This window comes from Hyaloscypha bicolor, assembly GCF_002865645.1.
Source record: "Hyaloscypha bicolor E unplaced genomic scaffold K444scaffold_117, whole genome shotgun sequence".
Taxonomy (NCBI): Eukaryota; Fungi; Ascomycota; class Leotiomycetes; order Helotiales; family Hyaloscyphaceae; genus Hyaloscypha; species Hyaloscypha bicolor.
In genome coordinates this window covers 46,100-65,381 of record NW_020194619.1, presented here as the reverse complement: position 1 = coordinate 65,381, position 19,282 = coordinate 46,100, and the positions used below count along the sequence as shown (strand labels likewise).

Genomic DNA, 19,282 nt, shown 5'->3' with positions numbered 1-19,282 from the left:
GAGGGAAGTAGTTGTCTGGACGACTGAAAATGGATGCCACTCACTTCAACCTCGCCCCTAGCGCCCCAGTGCTCAAGAAACCCCTATTTCCCATTGTTCCTCTCCATGAGAGACTCAAGATCCCAAATATCAGCTTTCCCTCCGCGGTTGGTTCTGGTCTATTGCCATCCCCATCAATCGTTTCCTCAACAAGGAAGCAAACCTGTTGTACATCCCCCGGCATCAATACCGGCTTCTCCATGCTCTCTCCCTCGCTGAGAATCTCCCAATTGATCCCTTGACTTCGGAATCCTTCTTTTGTCTCCAGAATTACCATATCAAGTGTAATGGTTTCCTCTCCGCAATTCTCTAGTTGAGCTTCCAATGCCCATGTCCTCCCTTTCTCCCCAGATGAGGGCAGTTGCCCAGTCTTGGTCCGCACAACCATACACCCTTTACAAACAAACTGATACAGCTTCCTGAACGTCCGTATCCGTCCACTCGTAGGCGTCGTCTCGGAGTAAGTCACCGTCACAGCAAGAACATGGCTCCCTTCTTCCTTCAAATCAAAATTAACCACTTTCTGTAGACTCTTTCCAGGCTCAAGATCCACTCCTTCTTTCTCCCGAGCCTTGGGTCCCTCTTCATCTTCCTCGGAAGCGGTTTCCGGTCCAAGCCGTAAAGGAAGAGGTATCCCCGAGCTCGGGATCTTCATCTCGGCCTCGATCCGCACATTACTTATTACCTTGGATGGACTTGAGCCAGGCATAACTTCATTGTTTGCGCATAGTGTGCAGGAGAATGTCTCACCCACATATGCTGAGCCGAAGGCGGGTGGGAGGGTAAGCAGCGGGGAGAGGATGAAGGTATCGTTTTTCGTGGAGGGGTAGGCTAGAGAGGCCGCGGGTGCGGGGAAGCTGGATGGTGAGTTTGTGGAAGAGGGAGATGGTGTAGGGAGAGGTATGGGGTGCTGGACTGAGAGACTGGGGCGGGAGAGTCTGGTTGGTGTTAGAAATGTTCTGGAACGATGAGGGTTGAGCTACCTCAGCACTTTGAGGGAGACTGAGTGTGGCTCCTTGACAGAATCAACAGTGGACGAGGTGCGCTGATGCGCCATTGAAGTGTGTTTCTCAAACCATATGATGCTATACGCCTTTGATGAAGGTGCTTGGACTTCTTGTGGTTGGTTGCACAGGTGTGATTCTGCCCCTCCACACCGCCTTGTTCGGCATAAATTATTTACACAACGGAACCACCTCCGTGCAATCAATATGTCAAAGGAGGAAGAGGCTACCAATGGTTCTGAGAAGGTGGAAGGTATTCGTTTGAAGAGGTCTGAAAAATTGCTACTTGTGATGAACACACCAAAAGGTGCAGTCTAAGTGACCCTCCCTGCTCATTGACCAGTCCACTGGAATGAAGTACACAAACACATTGTACATTTCACTGACATGGACCTTGTAGGGAGAGGAGTTTTTGCAGGCAGGGATATACCGGGTAGGGCAGTTCTCGAGGTCTCTCCCGTCCTAGTATTGGATCCGATGGAAAACGAGGAACACATCAAGAAGACTGATCTTTACAATTATACATAGTTTGTGTCACATGATTACCATGGATCAAGCTCACACTTCACAGCAACTGGCCCTACACACCTCCTGCAAGGACTGCTCAAAGCAACGGCTCCAAAACTCCTCCAGCGCAAACACAAGCTCTCATTCTCGGCCTGGGCAGCATGTTCAACCATTCCAACCTCCAGCAAAACGTCGGCTGGGAACGGGATGTCAAGAACCTCCTCATCACCTACACAGCACTGCGAGATATCAAGAAAGGGGAAGAACTGTGCATCTCATATGGGCCACGACTGACATTCAAAGATGTAGAGGAAGAAAATTTGGAGACGTCACTTGAGGATTGGACAGAAGTGCTCAGCATAATTGATTTGATTGATTGAATTCATTTGCCTCATCCATTACTGAGTGATGCCGCCTGAATACTTTACAAGAGAGAGGTATCCTGCGATTTCCGCCCACCCAACCCCAATACCAAGCAAATGCCGGAACGAATCGTGAATGGAAGTGAAGAAACGGGATACATCAATCATCACATACCGGGAGGGGGTGGAACCTATTCTTGTCAAATTCAGTGGTAGGGCAGGTCTCGGGTCTGACTCACAGCATTGTAACCAGTCCCCGGAGCTGAACCTGACGGTGGTGGTGGAGGAGGCGCTTCGCTGGGAGGGGGAGGGGGAGCAGACCCTGGAGCAGAGCTGCCTGGAGGAGGTGGTTGAGCCGCTGCTGCGGCTGCGGCCATGTACTGTTGGTAATATTGGACGTATGCTGTATAGCCACCGTAAGCTGCATACGGGTCTTGGCCTGCACCATAATATTGAGCATATTGAGCAGCATAGTCGGCTCCAGCTGTTGGGCTGCCTGCTCCGGGTGCTGATGAGGTAGTTGGGCTCATGATTCCGCCTGGAGTTGCAGGCGCAGGAGAGTTGCTGTAACCACCATAACCGCCAGATCCATAAGAGTTTGACCGAACCGCCATATCACGATCACCATATCCACGTTCGCCACCATAGCCAGTGCTTTGGGCTCCATAACCTCGCTGTGGAGGTGGTCGGTTCTTGAACTCCTCATACTGATCTCTAACATTCTTCAGCAAGTCCTCGCAGAGCTCCTTTGCCTTTTGAACCTCAGCTGGATCTGGGCCTCTGAAATGAAGTCAGCTAAAATCTAGTGTAAACACTCTGATACTTACGCAACGTGGAGATACATATCCTCGTCGCTCTCACGACCAGAGCCATGTTCCATGAATCCGGAACCACGGCCCTTGATCTGGACACGGCATCTGGTCTCTTGTTGGATGTGCTTAACATAAGCGCCACCATGGCCAACAACTTGAGCACGAAGATTGAAGCCTGGAAGTGGTTCAAAATCGATTGGGATCTTTTCTTCCGGCCATTTACGCTGTTATTAAATTAGCGAGAAAAGCTTTATGAGCTTATCAAATACATACTCTGCCAAACTCATCCCTCTCGACTGCTTCAGGCTCTCGTCGACGGAAGCGTCTCTCATCAACCAAGTTCGGAAGCTCCTGTTTCATTAGTTCTTCAATCTTCTGGACTGCCTGCTCGAGGCCTCTCTTGGTTGTGCTCGTGACGTGGAGGTAAAGTGGAGGATTCTGTACATTTATCAGCAAGCTCCCCTTTCAGAAACCGTTGACTTACAGCAGCCGTAGCCATGCTCTTATCCGGGTAGTAGTTTCCACGCGTAGTGACATCTTCAAAAGTCAACATGAAAGCTCTATAATCAAAACGTAAGTTGTAGGTAATTGCGTACCAGCTCCGGTTTCTTCTTTAATCTAGATGTCACGCAGCGGGAGTCAGCAGATGCCAATGAGGAATGTGTAGTGAGTGCTATTGCGCTTCCGAGTAAGCTTGAAAATCTCCACACAAAATAATTATCTCATGTAGGGTTTGAAGGAAAGAGAGGATTCAGAGTATATATCCGAGGAAAGCCTGATATATCAGTGGAATATTGACACAAGGAGTATTTACCATCTTTTGTGTAGAACCTTTGGTCAGTGTGTAGCGATTGCGCAGGTCGTTGACTTCGATATCTCGAATATAGTCTCCGTCTGCAATGTACATCTCACCATTGACCAAGCTGGCGCTATTGCCTGCTCCTGAACTAGCTGGGGATGCCGACTGTCCGGCGGGTGGGCTCAATGTAGATCGGATAGGAGGGACGTCAACATGTTGAATACCCTTCTTTGCTTGAATTTGGGCATTGATCCGGGCAGCCGCAGCAGCTATGAAGTGTCAGCCTGATCGCACAAACAAGTATTTCCAAGCTTACCTGCAGCAGCAGCGGGATCGGCAGAATTTGGATTCGCAGAACCTGGGCCTGGGCTGCTGGAAGTTCGTCCAAGAGGGCTCCTGCTTCGTCGTGGTTCCTTGACTGCCGGGGGAGATCGAGAGCGTCGATCGAATCTAGATGTGCGCTTTGGCTCAGGCTCTTTCTGATCGAAGCGGGAGCGCTTGACTGCACGTCGCTCAGTGTCGTCCATCTTGGATATCAAAACGAAAATTTGGAAAAAGATCTCAGGAAGCTGGATGCGATAGATCGTCGCAAGACGGGTGGTGACAAGGTTACTCGAGTCCGCCTTTGAGGCTGAAGGAAAATTCGGCCGGCTCAAAGTTAATCCGACCCGTTCACCCCAGATTTTGAGCAACCGAGAAATTTCCAGGAATGTTTGGCGACATCGGCCTCATTTTGAGTTTGAGTCACATCCCAATTGCTGCGGAGGGGGTGAGGCATCCTCACAACCATTCGCAAGGAGTCTTAATTGACTTCTACCTGTCATCATGTCTTCACGAAAAGCCATTCTGGCTCTCCCAACAAGAGCAATTTGTGCTCGCACGCCAACCTTCACCGCACCTCGTCAACACCTTCGAGCAGAATCAACAGCTTCTTCCACTTCAGCCCTCGCATACAAAGCTCTCCACAGGCGCATATACCCTCTTCCAACCTCAGATTCCCCGCCATCATGGTCAGCCCAAGCAGCTGTTTCCAACATCCTCTACGAGACGCCCTCACCTTCAATCGCACCACCTAAACGCCACATCCTGAATTGCCTCGTGCAGAACGAACCTGGCGTGCTCTCCCGGGTCTCCGGTATCCTAGCAGCTCGTGGCTTCAATATCGACTCCCTCGTTGTCTGCCACACCGAAGTCGAAGACCTATCTCGAATGACGATCGTGCTCTCCGGCCAAGATGGAGTTGTCGAGCAAGCACGTCGCCAACTTGAAGATCTGGTACCCGTTTGGGCAGTGTTGGACTATACAACCGCTCCTTTGGTTCAACGAGAACTTCTGCTAGCCAAAATCAACATCCTAGGTCCAGAATACTTTGAGGAATTACAAGCTCATCACAGGGAGATCACGGCTAATGATGTGGAGGAAGGACAAGGTGGAGAGGAGTGGGCTGATCAGCGTCTGGAGCAGCTGAGAGAATCGAATGACTTCCACCCCAGCAAGTTGGCGCTCAGTCAGGCTATGAGGCATAAGCATGAGCACCTGAAGAGCATTACGTACTTCACCCATCAATTTGGTGGGAAAGTGCTGGATATTAGCACGAACAGCTGTATTGTTGAGGTGTAAGTATTGCTTGGCAACCTGTCTCTTGGATCTGACTTTTGACTAACGTATTCCAGCTCCGCAAAACCAACCCGAATCGACTCCTTTATGAAGCTCATCGCACCTTTCGGAATTCTCGAGTCAGCACGAACCGGTCTGATGGCACTTCCCCGTTCACCGCTCTACGGTCCGAACGAGCAAGAGACACTGAAGGAAGCAGACGATATTGTGGACGCAAGTACATTGCCCCCTGGATAGATAGGTTCTCACTCACGTGGAGAAATTGGTCAGCATGGAGTTGGCGTCATTCTATCAATGAGGAATTCATAACGTGGAAGAGATCAGATCTTCTATGTACTTCTATTCAAGTTCCATTCCGTTTCTCATGTAACGCCATCCCCGTCTATTACGCCTGCATCAAGCCCCATATATACGTGTGCCAGTCCATCCATATCATCCATAATCATCCTTACTATCAAAGTGTGACGCTCGCGCCAATGCCAGAACCGACATACCACACCTCCTCGCGCCACTGGCCAAGTCTCACCACAACTGTGCCTGATGCATCAAGTTTCAATTCACCACCTAGTGCCTTCTTAAGTTTCTCATAACCAATAGAGTCCATTGACCAGTCCACTGGCAATTTCGGGCTCTGGCTGGTTCCTGGTGGTACCTTGAAGGGAAGATCGTAGTCGATATAGCCTACAGGCTCAGTATGATTGTAAAAAGCCGTAGCATTTACATTCTCGATATAAAACGTGCTGTATTGGAGAGGCGAAAGCAGTGTGAAGACCGCAGTCGAGGAGAATAAGTGGAAAACTGCGCTGTTAATGAAGTGAGGTTTGGAGTCCCTATCGTCGTCGTCGTCCCTGTCATCACCAGTGCTAGGGTCGGACAGCTTTGGTGCAGGTATCTCGATCAAGAATTTACTAAGTGCTTTGCCCAATGCGGGCTGATTGGGAATGGATCCCTCGTGAGTTTGGAATGTCAGGGTCGTGTTGAAGCCAGAGATATATTGGGACAACAATTCGCGTCCAATCTTTGCTCCTTCCTCTCCACCAAAGGTTGTCGGATCCCACGTCGCCTGGACGAGGATATTTGTGTTGTTGCCCTGTTTTACGTCGACGTTCTGGACTGTTGCGTCGCCAATGATAGAGCCATTGTTGAGGATGTGGATATTGACAAATGGGATGTGCGCCGTGTATTCGGTCGGATTGGTGAAGTTGACGTGTGCTTGGAGGTTGATAGAAGTCTTGCTAGTGCTCAAGACTTTCAGCTCGCCAATTCTTGGCTTCAGATTGCTAAAGCCACCGCCTGGAGAGATCGCTGCAATCTCGTCAGCTTCGGTGCGGCCGATCTAAATACGCAAAGCGGTTGTCTAACGTTTGACAGGAACGACTCCCTCCGCAGGCATCTCTTTGATTACCAGCTCCCCAAGGACGGTGGAAAGTGTAACGTCAACAAGAGCCTCCATCCTAAGCATAACGGTCTTGCCACCAAACATGAGTGCTGAAAGTACGTCCGTAAACACATCATCGTCCGTGATGTTCAAAGGCACGTCCTCTATCCGGGATGTGATTCTAAGCTGGGCTTCATTGTCTGACTCAATTCGTTCGGATTCAGCGGATTGCCATTTTTTCAAATTTAGCTCGCCAAGCTTCTCTCCCTTGTAGAATACGTCGGCAGTGGCATTAACAGCGGTCACATTGATGCCAAAATTCATCTCTTTGGGTAATCCGGCAATGACAACGATGTTGGCAGAAATCTGAGGGTTTGATTCGTCGCTTCCTGGCTCGGCCCATGGATCCGGGAGGGTGAAGTGTGTATCAGTCAAGGAGAAGTTTCTGATCAGACCTTCGAATGTATGGCCCGGAAATGGAACTGGTACAGTGATACTTGAGATGATCTTCATGATCCAATCAGGAGTGTCACTATCTGGTGGATTCGAACCCTGTACAAATATTGTGGTATCGTTGCCACGGATGTAGTCTCCGAGCAAAAGATCAAGGGGCGACGACTTAGAATGTGGACATGTCTGCAGAAGATCTTGAGGCAGTTCTCTGACAATGCCTCCAACATCAACAACCGCATCCGAGTAAGGCTCGACATCGACAGGTGCCGTTGTAGCATCGGCAAGCCGAATATATGGATCATTATCGTTACAGTTCGGAACAAGGATATTGAATCCAAGAGGTGGTATCGTGAGCTTGATCGGGTAGCTGTTTACCACAGATAATGATACATCTGCAGCCATACCACGACGTCCCGAAGTATCGATGGGAACTTCCCGGAAATTAAGGCGGGTAATATTGTACTCGGGGATGGCCGGAAGATCGTTGCCTGAATACGTAATTAGATAGTAGCTCAGTAATAAACTCTTTTAATGAGTGGGAGATTGTGAGAAACTTGATTTTTCTGAAGACCCAAAAAGTCGGACTAATATCAGTCTGAGAAGGAAGAATCAACTTTGATTGTAACCATCAATTTCTAAGCCAGTGATTTTTCTCCGAGGTACAACGCTGCAAAGGAACGGTAGAGGGATTGACCTTCAAAAACCAGTGATTTAGAGATGCTTTGAGTTCCAAGAGGAATCAAGCCCGATTTCAATCCAACGTCGGCTTTGCCCACCACTCTGATTTGATCCAAGCGACCCTCCAGCCAGTCGTTGGCAACTTGACGAATTCCCTCCATGTCGCCAGGCTCCAAGTCCGTGAGGAAATCGACGGCAGTCGTATGCCCATTTCGAATGTCAACAATAACGCGTGGTACAGCAGCGGTACCAACTAGAATGTTGCCATATTCCGGTAGAGAAACCTCCACTTTCGACTCCTGGCTCTCGACCGCACGAGCAATCCATGTACCAAAACGCCCAATATTTCTCACATGCTTGTTCTTGACTCTCGACGCGTCCATTCTGAATGATGCTTGCACCCTCGCCTTGACGCCGTTTGAGGTGAAGGAATCTATCGACAAATTTGTAGGCTCGATAACTAGAGCCTCTTTGGTGTATTCTTCGACAACTGCTGGAGCAAAGAACGCGCCAGCAATTATTCCTAAGACTAACAACCCCAGAACTCCGATTGCGACAGCAGTTGGCCAACGTCGGCCACCCTTGGTGGACATCGTGGATCCGTGGCCATTCTGTAACGATCGCAACGATGTCGCTGCTGGCGAGGGTATTATTTCTTCATCCTCGTCTTGATCTTCCACACCGTCATACCGAGGAGCATGGTCAGATCGTGATAATAAAGGCGTGTCCTCGTGAGACTCGTCGGAGTAATGTGAGTGATTTGATCGAGGTCTGTCCGCGCTGCCAAGCAACGGCGATGAAGGATTATCTGACATGGTGCGAGAGCAAGGTCGTTTTCCTGCAGAGACGAGTCTGTCAACAACCGGCGCCAGGGCGGAAAATATGTTGTTTATGGATGATGAGCCCGACCCGGAAACAGGTGAGGATGAGGAGTTGGCAGAGGCGGGAAGGCTGTGGTGTTGATTGCGTCTCCAAGCGGGGGCTAGCGCCCAACGGGGACGATCAGCGGATGACGGATGTGCTTTCAAGAGTATCTGTAGTTGAGTACTCGAGTTAGCAAAATGTGAAAAATCTAATAATAATTAGCGACTCTGGGAATCATGAAATTTATGTAAATCGCAATGATTTCCTAAAAGACGAGCTCTGAGTGGGTAAGTCGCTGTTCCTGGATTTGGTGCCTGACGCCAAGCAGGCAAGAGCAAGGCAAGGATTTTCTGCATGCAGAGAGCATCTTCACCTGACTCACTGAAAATCTCTGGCAGAAAACTTCAAGTAGCTACTTTTCACCACAAAAGGTAATCCACTTCGGAGACTACTTAGTCTGAGTGAAACACTTTCGTTCCTCCATCTGATTGTCTATGCTTTCAATTGAAGAACAATTAACACAATTGACCGATTCGAGATGCCTTCAACAGCCCACCTCCGCCCCGCTAGGACAGCTCTCCAACAGCTCTCCAGAGCCTCAAAACGAAACTACTCTTCACCCGCAACACCAGTCATCTCTCCCTTTGCACCCCGCCATTTACTCTCCATCGCAGACCTCACATCCACCGAACTCACAACTCTAGTGCGCAATGCCTCCTCCCACAAGACCGAAATCAAATCTGGCTCCGTCCCCAAGAATCTTCTTGGTGCCCTTTCAGGCAAAACGGTCGCAATGATGTTCAACAAACGGAGCACACGAACCCGTGTCTCAACGGAGGCAGCAGTAGCAACAATGGGTGGCCACGCCATGTTCTTGGGGAAGGACGACATCCAGCTCGGCGTCAATGAGTCCCTTTATGACACTTCGCTCATCATCTCCTCCATGACCTCTTGCATGGTAGCACGCGTGGGCGACCACTCTGAAGTTGCAGACCTGGCCAAGCATTCCTCTGTACCCGTCATTAACGCTCTGTCTAACGATTATCACCCCCTCCAAACCATTGCGGACTTCTTGACTATCCATGAAGCGTTTCCTTCCTCCTCCCGCAGTTTGGGAAATACACCAGGTTTGGGATTGGAAGGGCTGAAGATTGCTTGGGTAGGAGACTCGAACAATGTGCTGTTCGACCTTGCAATCGGTGCCTTGAAGCTCGGTGTCAATATCTCAGTTGCCTCCCCCAAAGGCTTCACCATCCCTCCCGCTATGTTAGATATCATCAACTCCTCCACCTCAGGTGTATCTTCCCCGGGCAAACTCACACAAACACACGTACCGGAGGAAGCAATCAAGGATGCGGATATTCTGGTTACGGACACATGGGTGAGCATGGGGCAGGAAGCCGAGAAAGTAGAGCGGATGAGGGCGTTCGAAGGATACCAGATTACGAATAAGTTGGCGAAGAGGGGAGGTGCGAAGGAGGGATGGAAGTTCATGCATTGCTTGCCAAGGCACCCTGAGGAGGTTGCCGATGAGGTGTTCTATGGCCCAAGAAGCTTGGTGTTCCAGGAGGGAGAGAACAGGCTTTGGGCTGCTATTTGTAAGTTCTGTTTTCACCCGAGATAAGAGAAGATGCTAATGTGTTCAGCTGCATTGGAAGGATTCGTCGTCAATAAGGGAAAGATCGTATGAATGAGATGCGTGGGGTCCAAGATGATTTATGAGTGCTTATGCGTTTATACCAAGACAAAAGTTCGGCGTTTTAGGGGCACCGAAGCAAAGTATCAAGTTGGCACTATTGCCGAAAGGACGTTCCGGACCCTCGTTCCTGTCTAGTATGTGAGCCACTCATCAACGACTGTGTGTGAGATCCTTAAAGTAAATGGATATATTCTCCTTTGCAACGCCGTTACCGTCTATTCTAAGCACGAAAGCCGCCCTCAAGAGACCAGACCCCGATGCAGTCCTGGCCCATTAAGTCCCCAGTTCCAGATCACAGAACCTCAATAACCATCATAATCATTATACCGGCCATACCCTCCACCAAACTCTCGTCGAACCCAATACTGATGGTATGAACTCATGTCTCTGTGGCCACTGATACCAAGTTCATCAGCAACGTTGACATAACCCTCGTGATTAACGGTCCCAGATTTGTTGATCTTCTTGATCGTCTCTTCATCGCCCTTCCAAGGAGTACGGCAGTAGACACACTTCACCTGTCCCGGCTTGCTTCGAGCCCATTGTTCGAAGCAAGCGCGATGAATGTTTTGACCGCACGCTCCTTTGCACCAGAGAATATCGTCCAGCTTGTCAGATTCGACAAACTCCATGACACATACGGGGCAATCACCTTCAATTGGCTTGCGGGAGCCGCCCGTGTCAGTGACTTGAGCTTTTACTTCATCTGAGGAGAGCGTGGTGACTGGTGCATTTGCAAAGATCTCAGCGAGCTCAGTGCTGAGGAACGCGAGCTGGTATGCTAAATCTTCACGGACTTTTAGGACATTGACGAGAGCCTATATCACATCAATTACTGAATCTTTGAGTAGTGAGATGAGACATACGTAGATGATGTGCTTGCACTGATTTCCTTTTCCAGCATCAGGGCAAGTACATTTTGGTACTTTGCTGACGGTAACTTGGTAAATATTACCAGTGCTGCCGGCGAGATCAAAGACTTCTTCTTCGTGGGTGCCGTCTTCGCTGGTAGTTCTGTTGCGTTCAATCAAGAACATGCGTTGGGTTTTGACGCGTTCAAGTCTCTCGAGATAGGTCTGAGGTGGCTTTTGACGGAAACGCTTGACCCGCTTTTCTTCTGACTCTTCTCCCTTTTTCTTGCGAGCTCGCTTTGGCTTGGATGTATCGATGCCTGAGATTGTCAGTAAAGGAGGTTCAGCTTTGAGTTCGACATGAGGTTGAATTTATTGTTCCAACTAGCACTGATCTGTTGATCAACTCGACCTCAGGAGGGGAAGGATTTCTTACCAGCAAGAGCAACTTGTGCAAGGGCAGCAGCTTCCTCGTCTTCCTCATCGTCGTAAGTTAGATCAACCACTTTACGCTTCTTGGAAGACTGAGAACCGCTCGGATAGACATGCAAGGCTTCAGATTCTTGAGATGAAGAGAAATGAGGCGCTTTGCGGCCCGTGGATCTGGAAGTCTTGCCGTCGGTAGTCTTCGATGACGCGGTGTATGATCGTGACGCCATGTTTGTAGAAGGCTCGAGTGGTGTCGAGTTGTGACGAGGAAATGAGATGAAAATACTCAGTCGATTCACAAGGGTCAGATTGAAGGAGAGTTGTAAGTCAATGGCTCAGCCTCCCCTCATGGTGGTAAGGTGAAGAATAAAGTGGAGATGGAAGCAACGTGTGATCGCGAGATTAACACGTGTCACGTGCGCAACCAAGTCCCCAATTTGGCCTAGTGAAGATCCTCTCAAGGTAACCTCGACCGGTGTCTCTTTCTCGGTGAGGGCGTCTTTCTCTTTCTGAACATGTCAGTGTTTGTTTAACCCCCTGTCTAACTAATTTGTTGTCAAATAAAACAAAATTGCTCGTTGAAAGCCTGTCCTACTTCACAACCCGCAGATGCCATCTACCGAGAACCTGAAGCCCCTCTCCCTATAGATTGGGAAGTCCCGACGCGCGGGTGCAAACTCGCCATCAACGGCACCAGCAGTGAACTTGGCTACCTCAATATCGCAAATGCTCGCATTCGCAATTTCCTGCAACCCGCCATTTTCCCTGAAGAAATCGAGATCTGGCTGCCAGGTTCGAGATCAGAAATCGGCTGGCTGCAGTTCAAAGGGGATCCGCAGAAGGAACCGTCCAAGAAGCATCCTTTCGAGCACAATACAAATGATTGGGACAGTCCCACTAACCTTTACAATATCGATCTTGTTATCGGGAAGGATAATGAAATCGTAAGGAATGTGATGAGTGAGTATTTCGTCCGAGTGCCACGCCTTGTGTGAGGACTTGGGGATGGAAAGCTAGACGATTACAGCCCCAACCAACAGTAGAGTCTTCTGGGGCTCAATGGGTCCGTTCGGCAAGTTTGATGGTGTTCATGAGATCTCTGCTTGGCGCTTCGCGAGTAATGAAGCTTGCAAGTATTACTTCCTTGGGGCTTTGGCGTTTATCTGGGATGTTCCAACGGACTTGGACCCCCTGTCGACGTACCGGTTGAAGTTCACAATCAATAGCAATGCGGAAGAGGAACACATCAGTGGACCTTTTCGAATACAGGCTTCTAGGCGTCGTTCTGCGAGGACTATTCAACCCGGGTGGGAGATATTTGCATTTGCACTGTTTGGCGTTTTTATTGTGGGATTGTTAGCAGGTAGAATAGTTTGGGCGGAGTTGTAGAGCAATGGCCTAATCAGACTCGAAGAAGCAGATGGGAGCTTTGAAAGATGAGTGTCGACCGAACCTTGGGAAGCTGGGATCGACTGGAGGGAGGTGTTGTAATGGATTTTGGGAAGATTTTTCGTATATGGCGCCTTTGAACGTCTTGCTTCCATCTCCATCATAAAGAGTGGCGAGCTTGGATGATGGAAGGAAGAGTGAAGAGAAAGAAGAATAGAACTCACCTCACAGTGTAGTCATGCTGGGTCACGTGCAAATCAGATCAAACATGCCAGTCTCAATCCGGTCTAGTGGAACCCTCGTACAAAATCTCGAAAATCTAACGACAAAAACCTTCTTCTTTTTCAGTCTTTCGGCGTTCGATTATACCCCTGTTTTGGCTGGCATTGCTATCAATCGATACAATGATCGCAGATTCAAAGTCTGCGTTACTGATAGCCTCTTCACATTGAGAATAGCCAAGACCGAATAATGCCTTTTATAATCCTGCTGGTTGCAGAGTCAATCTCTATGAGTGCAGTGGGTTCGCTTAGTGCATACAAATCATTTGGTCGTCGCCAATTCTAGGAAGTAGGTAGGATTGCTTTAGCGATGTGGAGAAAGATGACTAGTTCATGCTCCATATTCTGTCCTTTTGCATGTTTTTCATCGATTGGGGCATTGAGATCCTCGACTTCATCAATTCAAAGCACAGCCAGTCATCACTTCGTCAAATATGGAGATTTGTAGTTGATATTTGTTACACATGTGGACACGCTCATAATTTCAGGAAGAATTTTCATGTTTGAAGCCCCAATCTCACATGTCATAGTCGATCAAGCCTCCACATATCCATGGGAATTTGGTCAATGCTTGTCACCCTGATCTCTTTCCTCCCGTTCATCTTGTGACGCAGTGCAGCCCTGGCTAGGTAGACAACTCCTCGAGGTCTATTTGGTGATTCAAGAGGCTGGAAGCTCTTTAGCCCATGCCAAGAGTCGAGTTTGCTACGGTCTTCCCAAAATGTCTTCCGAGGGAATCATACTAACTTGCTTGGGAGTAACAAACTTTGGCGACGGTCTGCGAAGGATACTTCTCAGAATCCCACTCCTTTCCGGCGTACTCAACCGGCTGGTCCTCGAGATTCTCGCAAAACTGAACCTGGAAGAGATACTCCGCGTCATTCTTGGCATAAAACTTTACCTAATCCCTAAAAATGTGATTTGGATGCGAGTCGGGCTTGGCGATTTCCTCGTGCAGCTTCTTCTGGGTATCGGGTGATGGAACAAGGCTATATTTGGCAATATAATCGCCGAATCAGTATGCAGTTTGGGTATATTGGCGAATTAACTGAAGCAATAAGCTTCTGTTCTTCCCTACTGTCCACATTCTGCTGTCAAATAATATTCACGGACCTCAAGGTGAGTGCTCCAAACCTCATCGCAAGCTTTTTGGAGATCAGTATCATCCCCAGCTTCAAGTTGGTTGTAAACTTCCTTCTTATCCCACTATGTTTAATGCGAATCTCAAAAATCTCACTGGTTGTCTTCGGATCAGCAAGATCAAGCGCTGGTCAGCTGTTGAACTCGATGCCCAGGTTAGTTATTTCGGTGCTGTAACGTATGGCAATGGTTAATTCTCCGGATCGCCAACGATAAGCTTCCCCTTGACCAGTCCTTGCGTACGGGGATGCGTGCCTTTGGAATACTGTAAGATGTCACTCCTGTTTCGGAGGTCTACCAACATGAATACAGGTGTCTGGTGGTGTTGTAATGGGTCTTCTGTACCACATTAATCATATCTGCAACTGCTTGGATATCCTCCTTCTTGTTGGGAGGTATTCTCTCGATTCCTTCAGCATTCCACCGGATGTAGTTGCTGGTGTTCACCCCATTTGTCCCATTTGATGCCATGATCAGAACGAAATGAATCTGCTCTCTCGAAATGAAGAAGATAAACGAACTTGAACTAAAGGCAGCCTTGCTAGTATATCTTGAGCCGGGCACAGGGTAAAAGTAAGATTACATAAGAAGGATTTATCTGAGAAGTATACTTAAGTCACTTCTTGTTCTGCATCTAAACTATGATCTCAGTAATGGCTGTAGTTGGTAACTTGAGGATGACGGTTGGCAACCTCGGGCTTAGATCAACGAGTCTGTACTAGCTCCCCGCATGTGTTCGACAATTGATCTGAGCGGGACGGGCAACGGGACTCTTTCCAGTATCTAAACTTATTGCTAATGATCAGAGATGAAGGGTGCCTTATAGGAGCCTGACTTTGCAGGTGCCTTCTGGAGTTTGAGGCCCGCCGAATTCCGCTGGTGGATGGTGTTGGATGGTTGTTTTTAGAGGAGGTTGGTGATTCCGTGCAGGGGTCTTGCACATGCTTCGTGACGCTAAACGCTGAAGCGAGGAGCTATTACGAGTTCGGCTTCAACCGTGGGAGACGCTGTACACAATTGTTCTGGGCCAACTGATCGGATTCCTTCTAATAATTACCTGCCAACATGTCAGCCGTGGCCCCTTCAGACCCTTCTCAAGCCCCTTCAGCAGGTACGTTACCCTCCAGATGATGAGCTGTTGAAGCCGAGTGTTCAACCGTGTTAACATTTTCCAACAGCACCCAAGAAGAAGAACAACAAAAAGAAAAAGAGCGGCAAAGCAAAGACCAATGGGGATATCACCAAAGGCCAAGAAAATGAGAAGGATACAGCGCCAGAGAATGGCGAGGGGGACGGGGAGGTTGAAGAGTCGGAACATTCACCAGTGGTACGAGTGACACCTGTTCAATTCCTGCCAGCATAAGGGGAAGCGCATTCTCTGACGGTGCGCGCAGGATACCCCGAGGGAATCCGAATTCCCAGAAAAGTTAAAGCAGCAGACGAACGGTCATAGCTATGATTCCACAGACAACGGCCACGCCGTCGAGCCTTCGTCACGAACACCTGAGGAAGGACCGCCGGGCAAGCCTAATAAGTCGGAAGGAATTGCAACCAGCAAACAAACAGAATCCAGCGATGATACCAGCGTTCGATTTGAAGCCATGTCACAAGAACGGGAAGCTCTGAGAGTTGAAGTAGAACGATTACGAAAAGCGCTGGAGGACATCCGAGGAAAGCACACGGAGGAGGTATCTGCGATCAAGAGCCAACATGCAGACGCATTATCGACTATTCAGACGACATACAGCGAAGAAATTATCACAATCAAAGGCCAACACTCGGAAGAGTTGTCTATAATTAAAACTGAGTTAGAAGAAAGCGAATCTGCTAAGGATCAGGCGGAGACCCAATACCAGAACTTACTCGGCCGCGTCAATACCATAAAATCGAGTCTGGGCGAACGCTTGAAAGCAGATAGAGCGGAGCTTCAGGAAGCCAAGGAGCAGATTGACGAACTTGAGTCACAAAATGAAACCCTCCAACAGCGATTAAAAGGCCTAGAGGGAGATGTCAAGCAATTAGAAGAAGAATCACGAGAATCTTCAAAAGAACTTTCTAGTCTTCGGAATCGACACAATCTTTCACAGCAAAATTGGGTTCATGAACGAGAGGACCTGATCCAACAGACTAGGCAATTGAAGGAGGAAGCGGAAGCTGCGAAAGAGGCAATGGGGGACTGGGAAGTCCTTGCAATGGAAGAGAGGTCAATGCGTGAAGGTGCAATAGAAAAGATGCGGGATTTGGAAGAACAATTTTCTGCCCAGAAGGAAGCCTACGAAGCAGCGGTATCCGAGAGAGATAGTCAAGCACAGGCTCTTGAAGGGTTGCAAAGAGCTCTCCAAGAAGTGCAAGAAGCCCGCAAACGAGAATTACGGGAAATGGTCGAGTCTTACGAAGAACAAGTCGTTGCTCTGAAAAAGCTTGTTCAAGAATCAGATTCTCGAGCCGTGGAAGCAGAAGCAACCAAAGGGTCCTTGCAAACAGAAGTGGACCGACTCATCCCTTTTGAAAAGGAAATCAAGGAGAAGAATCTCCTCATCGGAAAATTAAGGCATGAAGCAATTGTGCTCAATGACCACCTCACGAAAGCCTTGAGATTTCTCAAGAAGGCTAAGCCAGAGGACAACGTTGACAGGTTAGCCATTCCGAAGCTCTTATTGATTGCAAATTACTCACAGTTAGTAGGCAAATCGTCACGAACCATTTCTTGCACTTCCTCGCCCTCGACCGCTCAGATCCCAAGAAATTCCAGATCCTGCAATTAATTGCAGCGCTCCTCAACTGGACAGACGAACAGAAAGAGCAAGCAGGTCTTGCAAGACCAGGTGCGTCAAACAGTAGTTTACGCTTACCCATGTCACCATTCCATCGTACACCCAGTACACCTTCGTTGTCAACCGAGTTCTTTACTGAGTCTCCAGCGAACAAGGAGTCATTGGCCGAATTGTGGACAGGGTTCCTTGAAAGGAGTGCAGAGGAAGGCTCCACAACGGGGAGCCGAAGTGGCAGTGTAAGTAGTGCGGCGCCACGGCCGGAGACGAGAGGTGGTGAAGGGAGTTCTAGAGGGTCATAGAATTGATTCGTGTACTACAACAAACATTGCGTCTGGCGTTTGGGTGAAAAGGCGATTGGCTTTACGCCTCGCAAACATCTACTGGCAATTTTGCATTTTATACCAGAAGGTTGGACCTTCATCATAATTGCATCATTCTATCCTCAAGATCTCATCTGGATCATGAGAAGTTTATCAAATTGTGCTGTGATTCGAAGGACGCCTTAATCTTGCTAGGTAGCAAATTTCGGGAGTTGTACAATCTGTCACTGTTAGTTGTCGTTGTCAAACATGAGCATTTGTATCCTGAACCGGCCACGATTTATCAGTCCTAGCTGGACTCTCAAGCTCTCGAAGACTACATCACACAGAATTTCTCTTGTTGGTCAACCCTTCCCTTTGTCTTTTAATAATCCGCTCAGATCTTGACTCGGCCTCTCGGCAATCTTCAAAGCAACTCGACCCTCCTTCGGAGGGTCATTGTCCACCGTCATCTTACGAAAATTGGAGACAATGGCGTTCAATTTGAAGTTTGGTCCTTCCTCCTCGGGGCTTCATGTTACATGGTCACCCACTGAGAATAGCCGGACAAGCGTTGTAATTATCTCTTTGAAAAATGAGAGCCCGTCGGCTGCGAGAGACAGGTATCAAAACGGTCGCGTTGATGAAGTCATTTCCACCTACTTCTAGTTGTGTGAATTTGAAGTGGGTAGTGACGAGTCACAAAGACTGACAATTGTCATCATTCGCTGTGTCCCTAGAACACATCACAATGAAGTTGACTTTGCAATGAGTCTCTAGTCTCAGCGCAGGGTTGTGTTTAGAAATACCAGGCGGAGGTGCTCTCTTTTGTGTTCCTACCTCAGGAGTCTTGTTCTCAACACTAGCTAGGATTCGAGTTGAATCGTTACCCTTTGTCACGACTTGATTCAGATACTCAATACAAATCCCCACGTACATGTTCCTCACAGAAAGAATCTTACCATTCATTCGGCAAATTCTTCGATTCTACCCATGTGTTGCGGGTTATATGGCGACGGAGACCGTACTGGAGGTGATCTTCATCCTTCAATGAACCTACGAACACTGAGTTCGACGGTCAGGCGGGGATGTGGTGCTTGTTCTCTCAAAAAGAGCGGCTTTGAAGATACCGATGACTCTAGTATCAGTGGTAATAGCAGTGAGCCCACTCGAGGGTCCCCATTCGGTGATCTTCGTCGGCGCTTAAGCAGACTCGGAAGACAAGAATCAAGCGAGGCTCTCAACCCACCCTCTATGGTTTGTCTGCTCCATAGAAAGACGTAAGATAGGCAACCTGACCAGAATGTCTCTACTTCTGAGCTGCACGAGCAACCAACCAAGGTGCGGATTCCCAGTGACGAAGGGGATACCGGCTCTACGACAACTAGGAATGGATCACTGAGAGGCATTACTATCTCTCGCACGATACATGGAAACCCTCGGGCAAGAAATTGCTCCCAAGGGCCATCACACTGTTCGCATTCAACTGGAGCTGTCCGAGTTCCATACATTTTCGAGTTCGCCCCCTTCCCCGAGCACACTTGCATGGGGAGAGGTACAATTCCACTTGGTACCGTACTTGTCTCCATCGATTGTAACTCTGAGATTACTCCGGCATTCAAATTCAATGCATCATTCCAGAGGCTGCTTAACAAATACAACCATCAGAATCATATCTCTACAAATGATCCGATTGAGTTGCGAAATGTTATGGAGGTCACTCTTCGAAGCAGAGTCGAGTTCAGATCCGCAGTGCGGCTGATGAGAGATATGAGAGAGAAAAATATGCTGGTGGTGACGCTCTTGAAAAGTTATCCTAGGTGTGAAGAGTGCAAAGAGAGAGGAAGGTTGCATGAAAATCCGCCATCTTGGGTAAAAAGGAGTCGGTGTTAATCACGCCAGAGCGA

At 48.6% G+C, this 19,282-nt stretch overlaps 7 protein-coding genes across 7 annotated transcripts; 4 read left to right on the top strand and 3 right to left on the bottom strand.

Annotated features, from left to right (window-relative positions):
- Positions 1–40: 40 nt before the first annotated feature.
- K444DRAFT_534994 (uncharacterized protein) lies at positions 41–4,050 on the bottom strand (the record flags this gene model as incomplete). The annotated part of the gene is made up of 9 exons (XM_024875253.1): positions 41–977; positions 1,023–1,132; positions 2,152–2,692; positions 2,740–2,948; positions 2,998–3,162; positions 3,209–3,261; positions 3,321–3,342; positions 3,539–3,792; positions 3,840–4,050. The coding sequence occupies 9 exons, from the start codon at positions 4,048–4,050 to the stop codon at positions 41–43; spliced, it is 2,502 nt and encodes an 833-aa protein (XP_024733630.1).
- Positions 4,051–4,348: 298 nt separating this feature from the next.
- K444DRAFT_534411 (acetolactate synthase small subunit) lies at positions 4,349–5,377 on the top strand (the record flags this gene model as incomplete). Its single annotated transcript, XM_024875214.1, has 2 exons — positions 4,349–5,139; positions 5,197–5,377. 2 exons carry the CDS (start codon positions 4,349–4,351, stop codon positions 5,375–5,377), a joined length of 972 nt encoding a protein of 323 aa, XP_024733629.1.
- A 217-nt stretch (positions 5,378–5,594) lies between these two features.
- On the bottom strand, positions 5,595–8,464 carry K444DRAFT_534052 (uncharacterized protein; the record flags this gene model as incomplete). The annotated part of the gene is made up of 3 exons (XM_024875192.1): positions 5,595–6,445; positions 6,503–7,459; positions 7,666–8,464. The coding sequence occupies 3 exons, from the start codon at positions 8,462–8,464 to the stop codon at positions 5,595–5,597; spliced, it is 2,607 nt and encodes an 868-aa protein (XP_024733628.1).
- Positions 8,465–9,051: 587 nt separating this feature from the next.
- On the top strand, positions 9,052–10,203 carry K444DRAFT_644504 (ornithine carbamoyltransferase; the record flags this gene model as incomplete). The annotated part of the gene is made up of 2 exons (XM_024884968.1): positions 9,052–10,111; positions 10,160–10,203. The coding sequence occupies 2 exons, from the start codon at positions 9,052–9,054 to the stop codon at positions 10,201–10,203; spliced, it is 1,104 nt and encodes a 367-aa protein (XP_024733627.1).
- Positions 10,204–10,514: 311 nt separating this feature from the next.
- On the bottom strand, positions 10,515–11,722 carry K444DRAFT_631891 (uncharacterized protein; the record flags this gene model as incomplete). Its single annotated transcript, XM_024883425.1, has 3 exons — positions 10,515–11,030; positions 11,079–11,383; positions 11,500–11,722. 3 exons carry the CDS (start codon positions 11,720–11,722, stop codon positions 10,515–10,517), a joined length of 1,044 nt encoding a protein of 347 aa, XP_024733626.1.
- A 2,153-nt stretch (positions 11,723–13,875) lies between these two features.
- K444DRAFT_33484 (uncharacterized protein) lies at positions 13,876–14,538 on the top strand. The gene has a single exon (XM_024871981.1). The coding sequence runs from the start codon at positions 14,141–14,143 to the stop codon at positions 14,477–14,479; it is 339 nt and encodes a 112-aa protein (XP_024733625.1). The 5' UTR covers positions 13,876–14,140; the 3' UTR covers positions 14,480–14,538.
- A 784-nt stretch (positions 14,539–15,322) lies between these two features.
- Positions 15,323–17,633, top strand: K444DRAFT_615127 (uncharacterized protein). The gene is made up of 4 exons (XM_024880665.1): positions 15,323–15,413; positions 15,481–15,629; positions 15,697–16,937; positions 16,988–17,633. Exons 1-4 carry the CDS (start codon positions 15,368–15,370, stop codon positions 17,373–17,375), a joined length of 1,824 nt encoding a protein of 607 aa, XP_024733624.1. The 5' UTR covers positions 15,323–15,367; the 3' UTR covers positions 17,376–17,633.
- Positions 17,634–19,282: the final 1,649 nt, after the last annotated feature.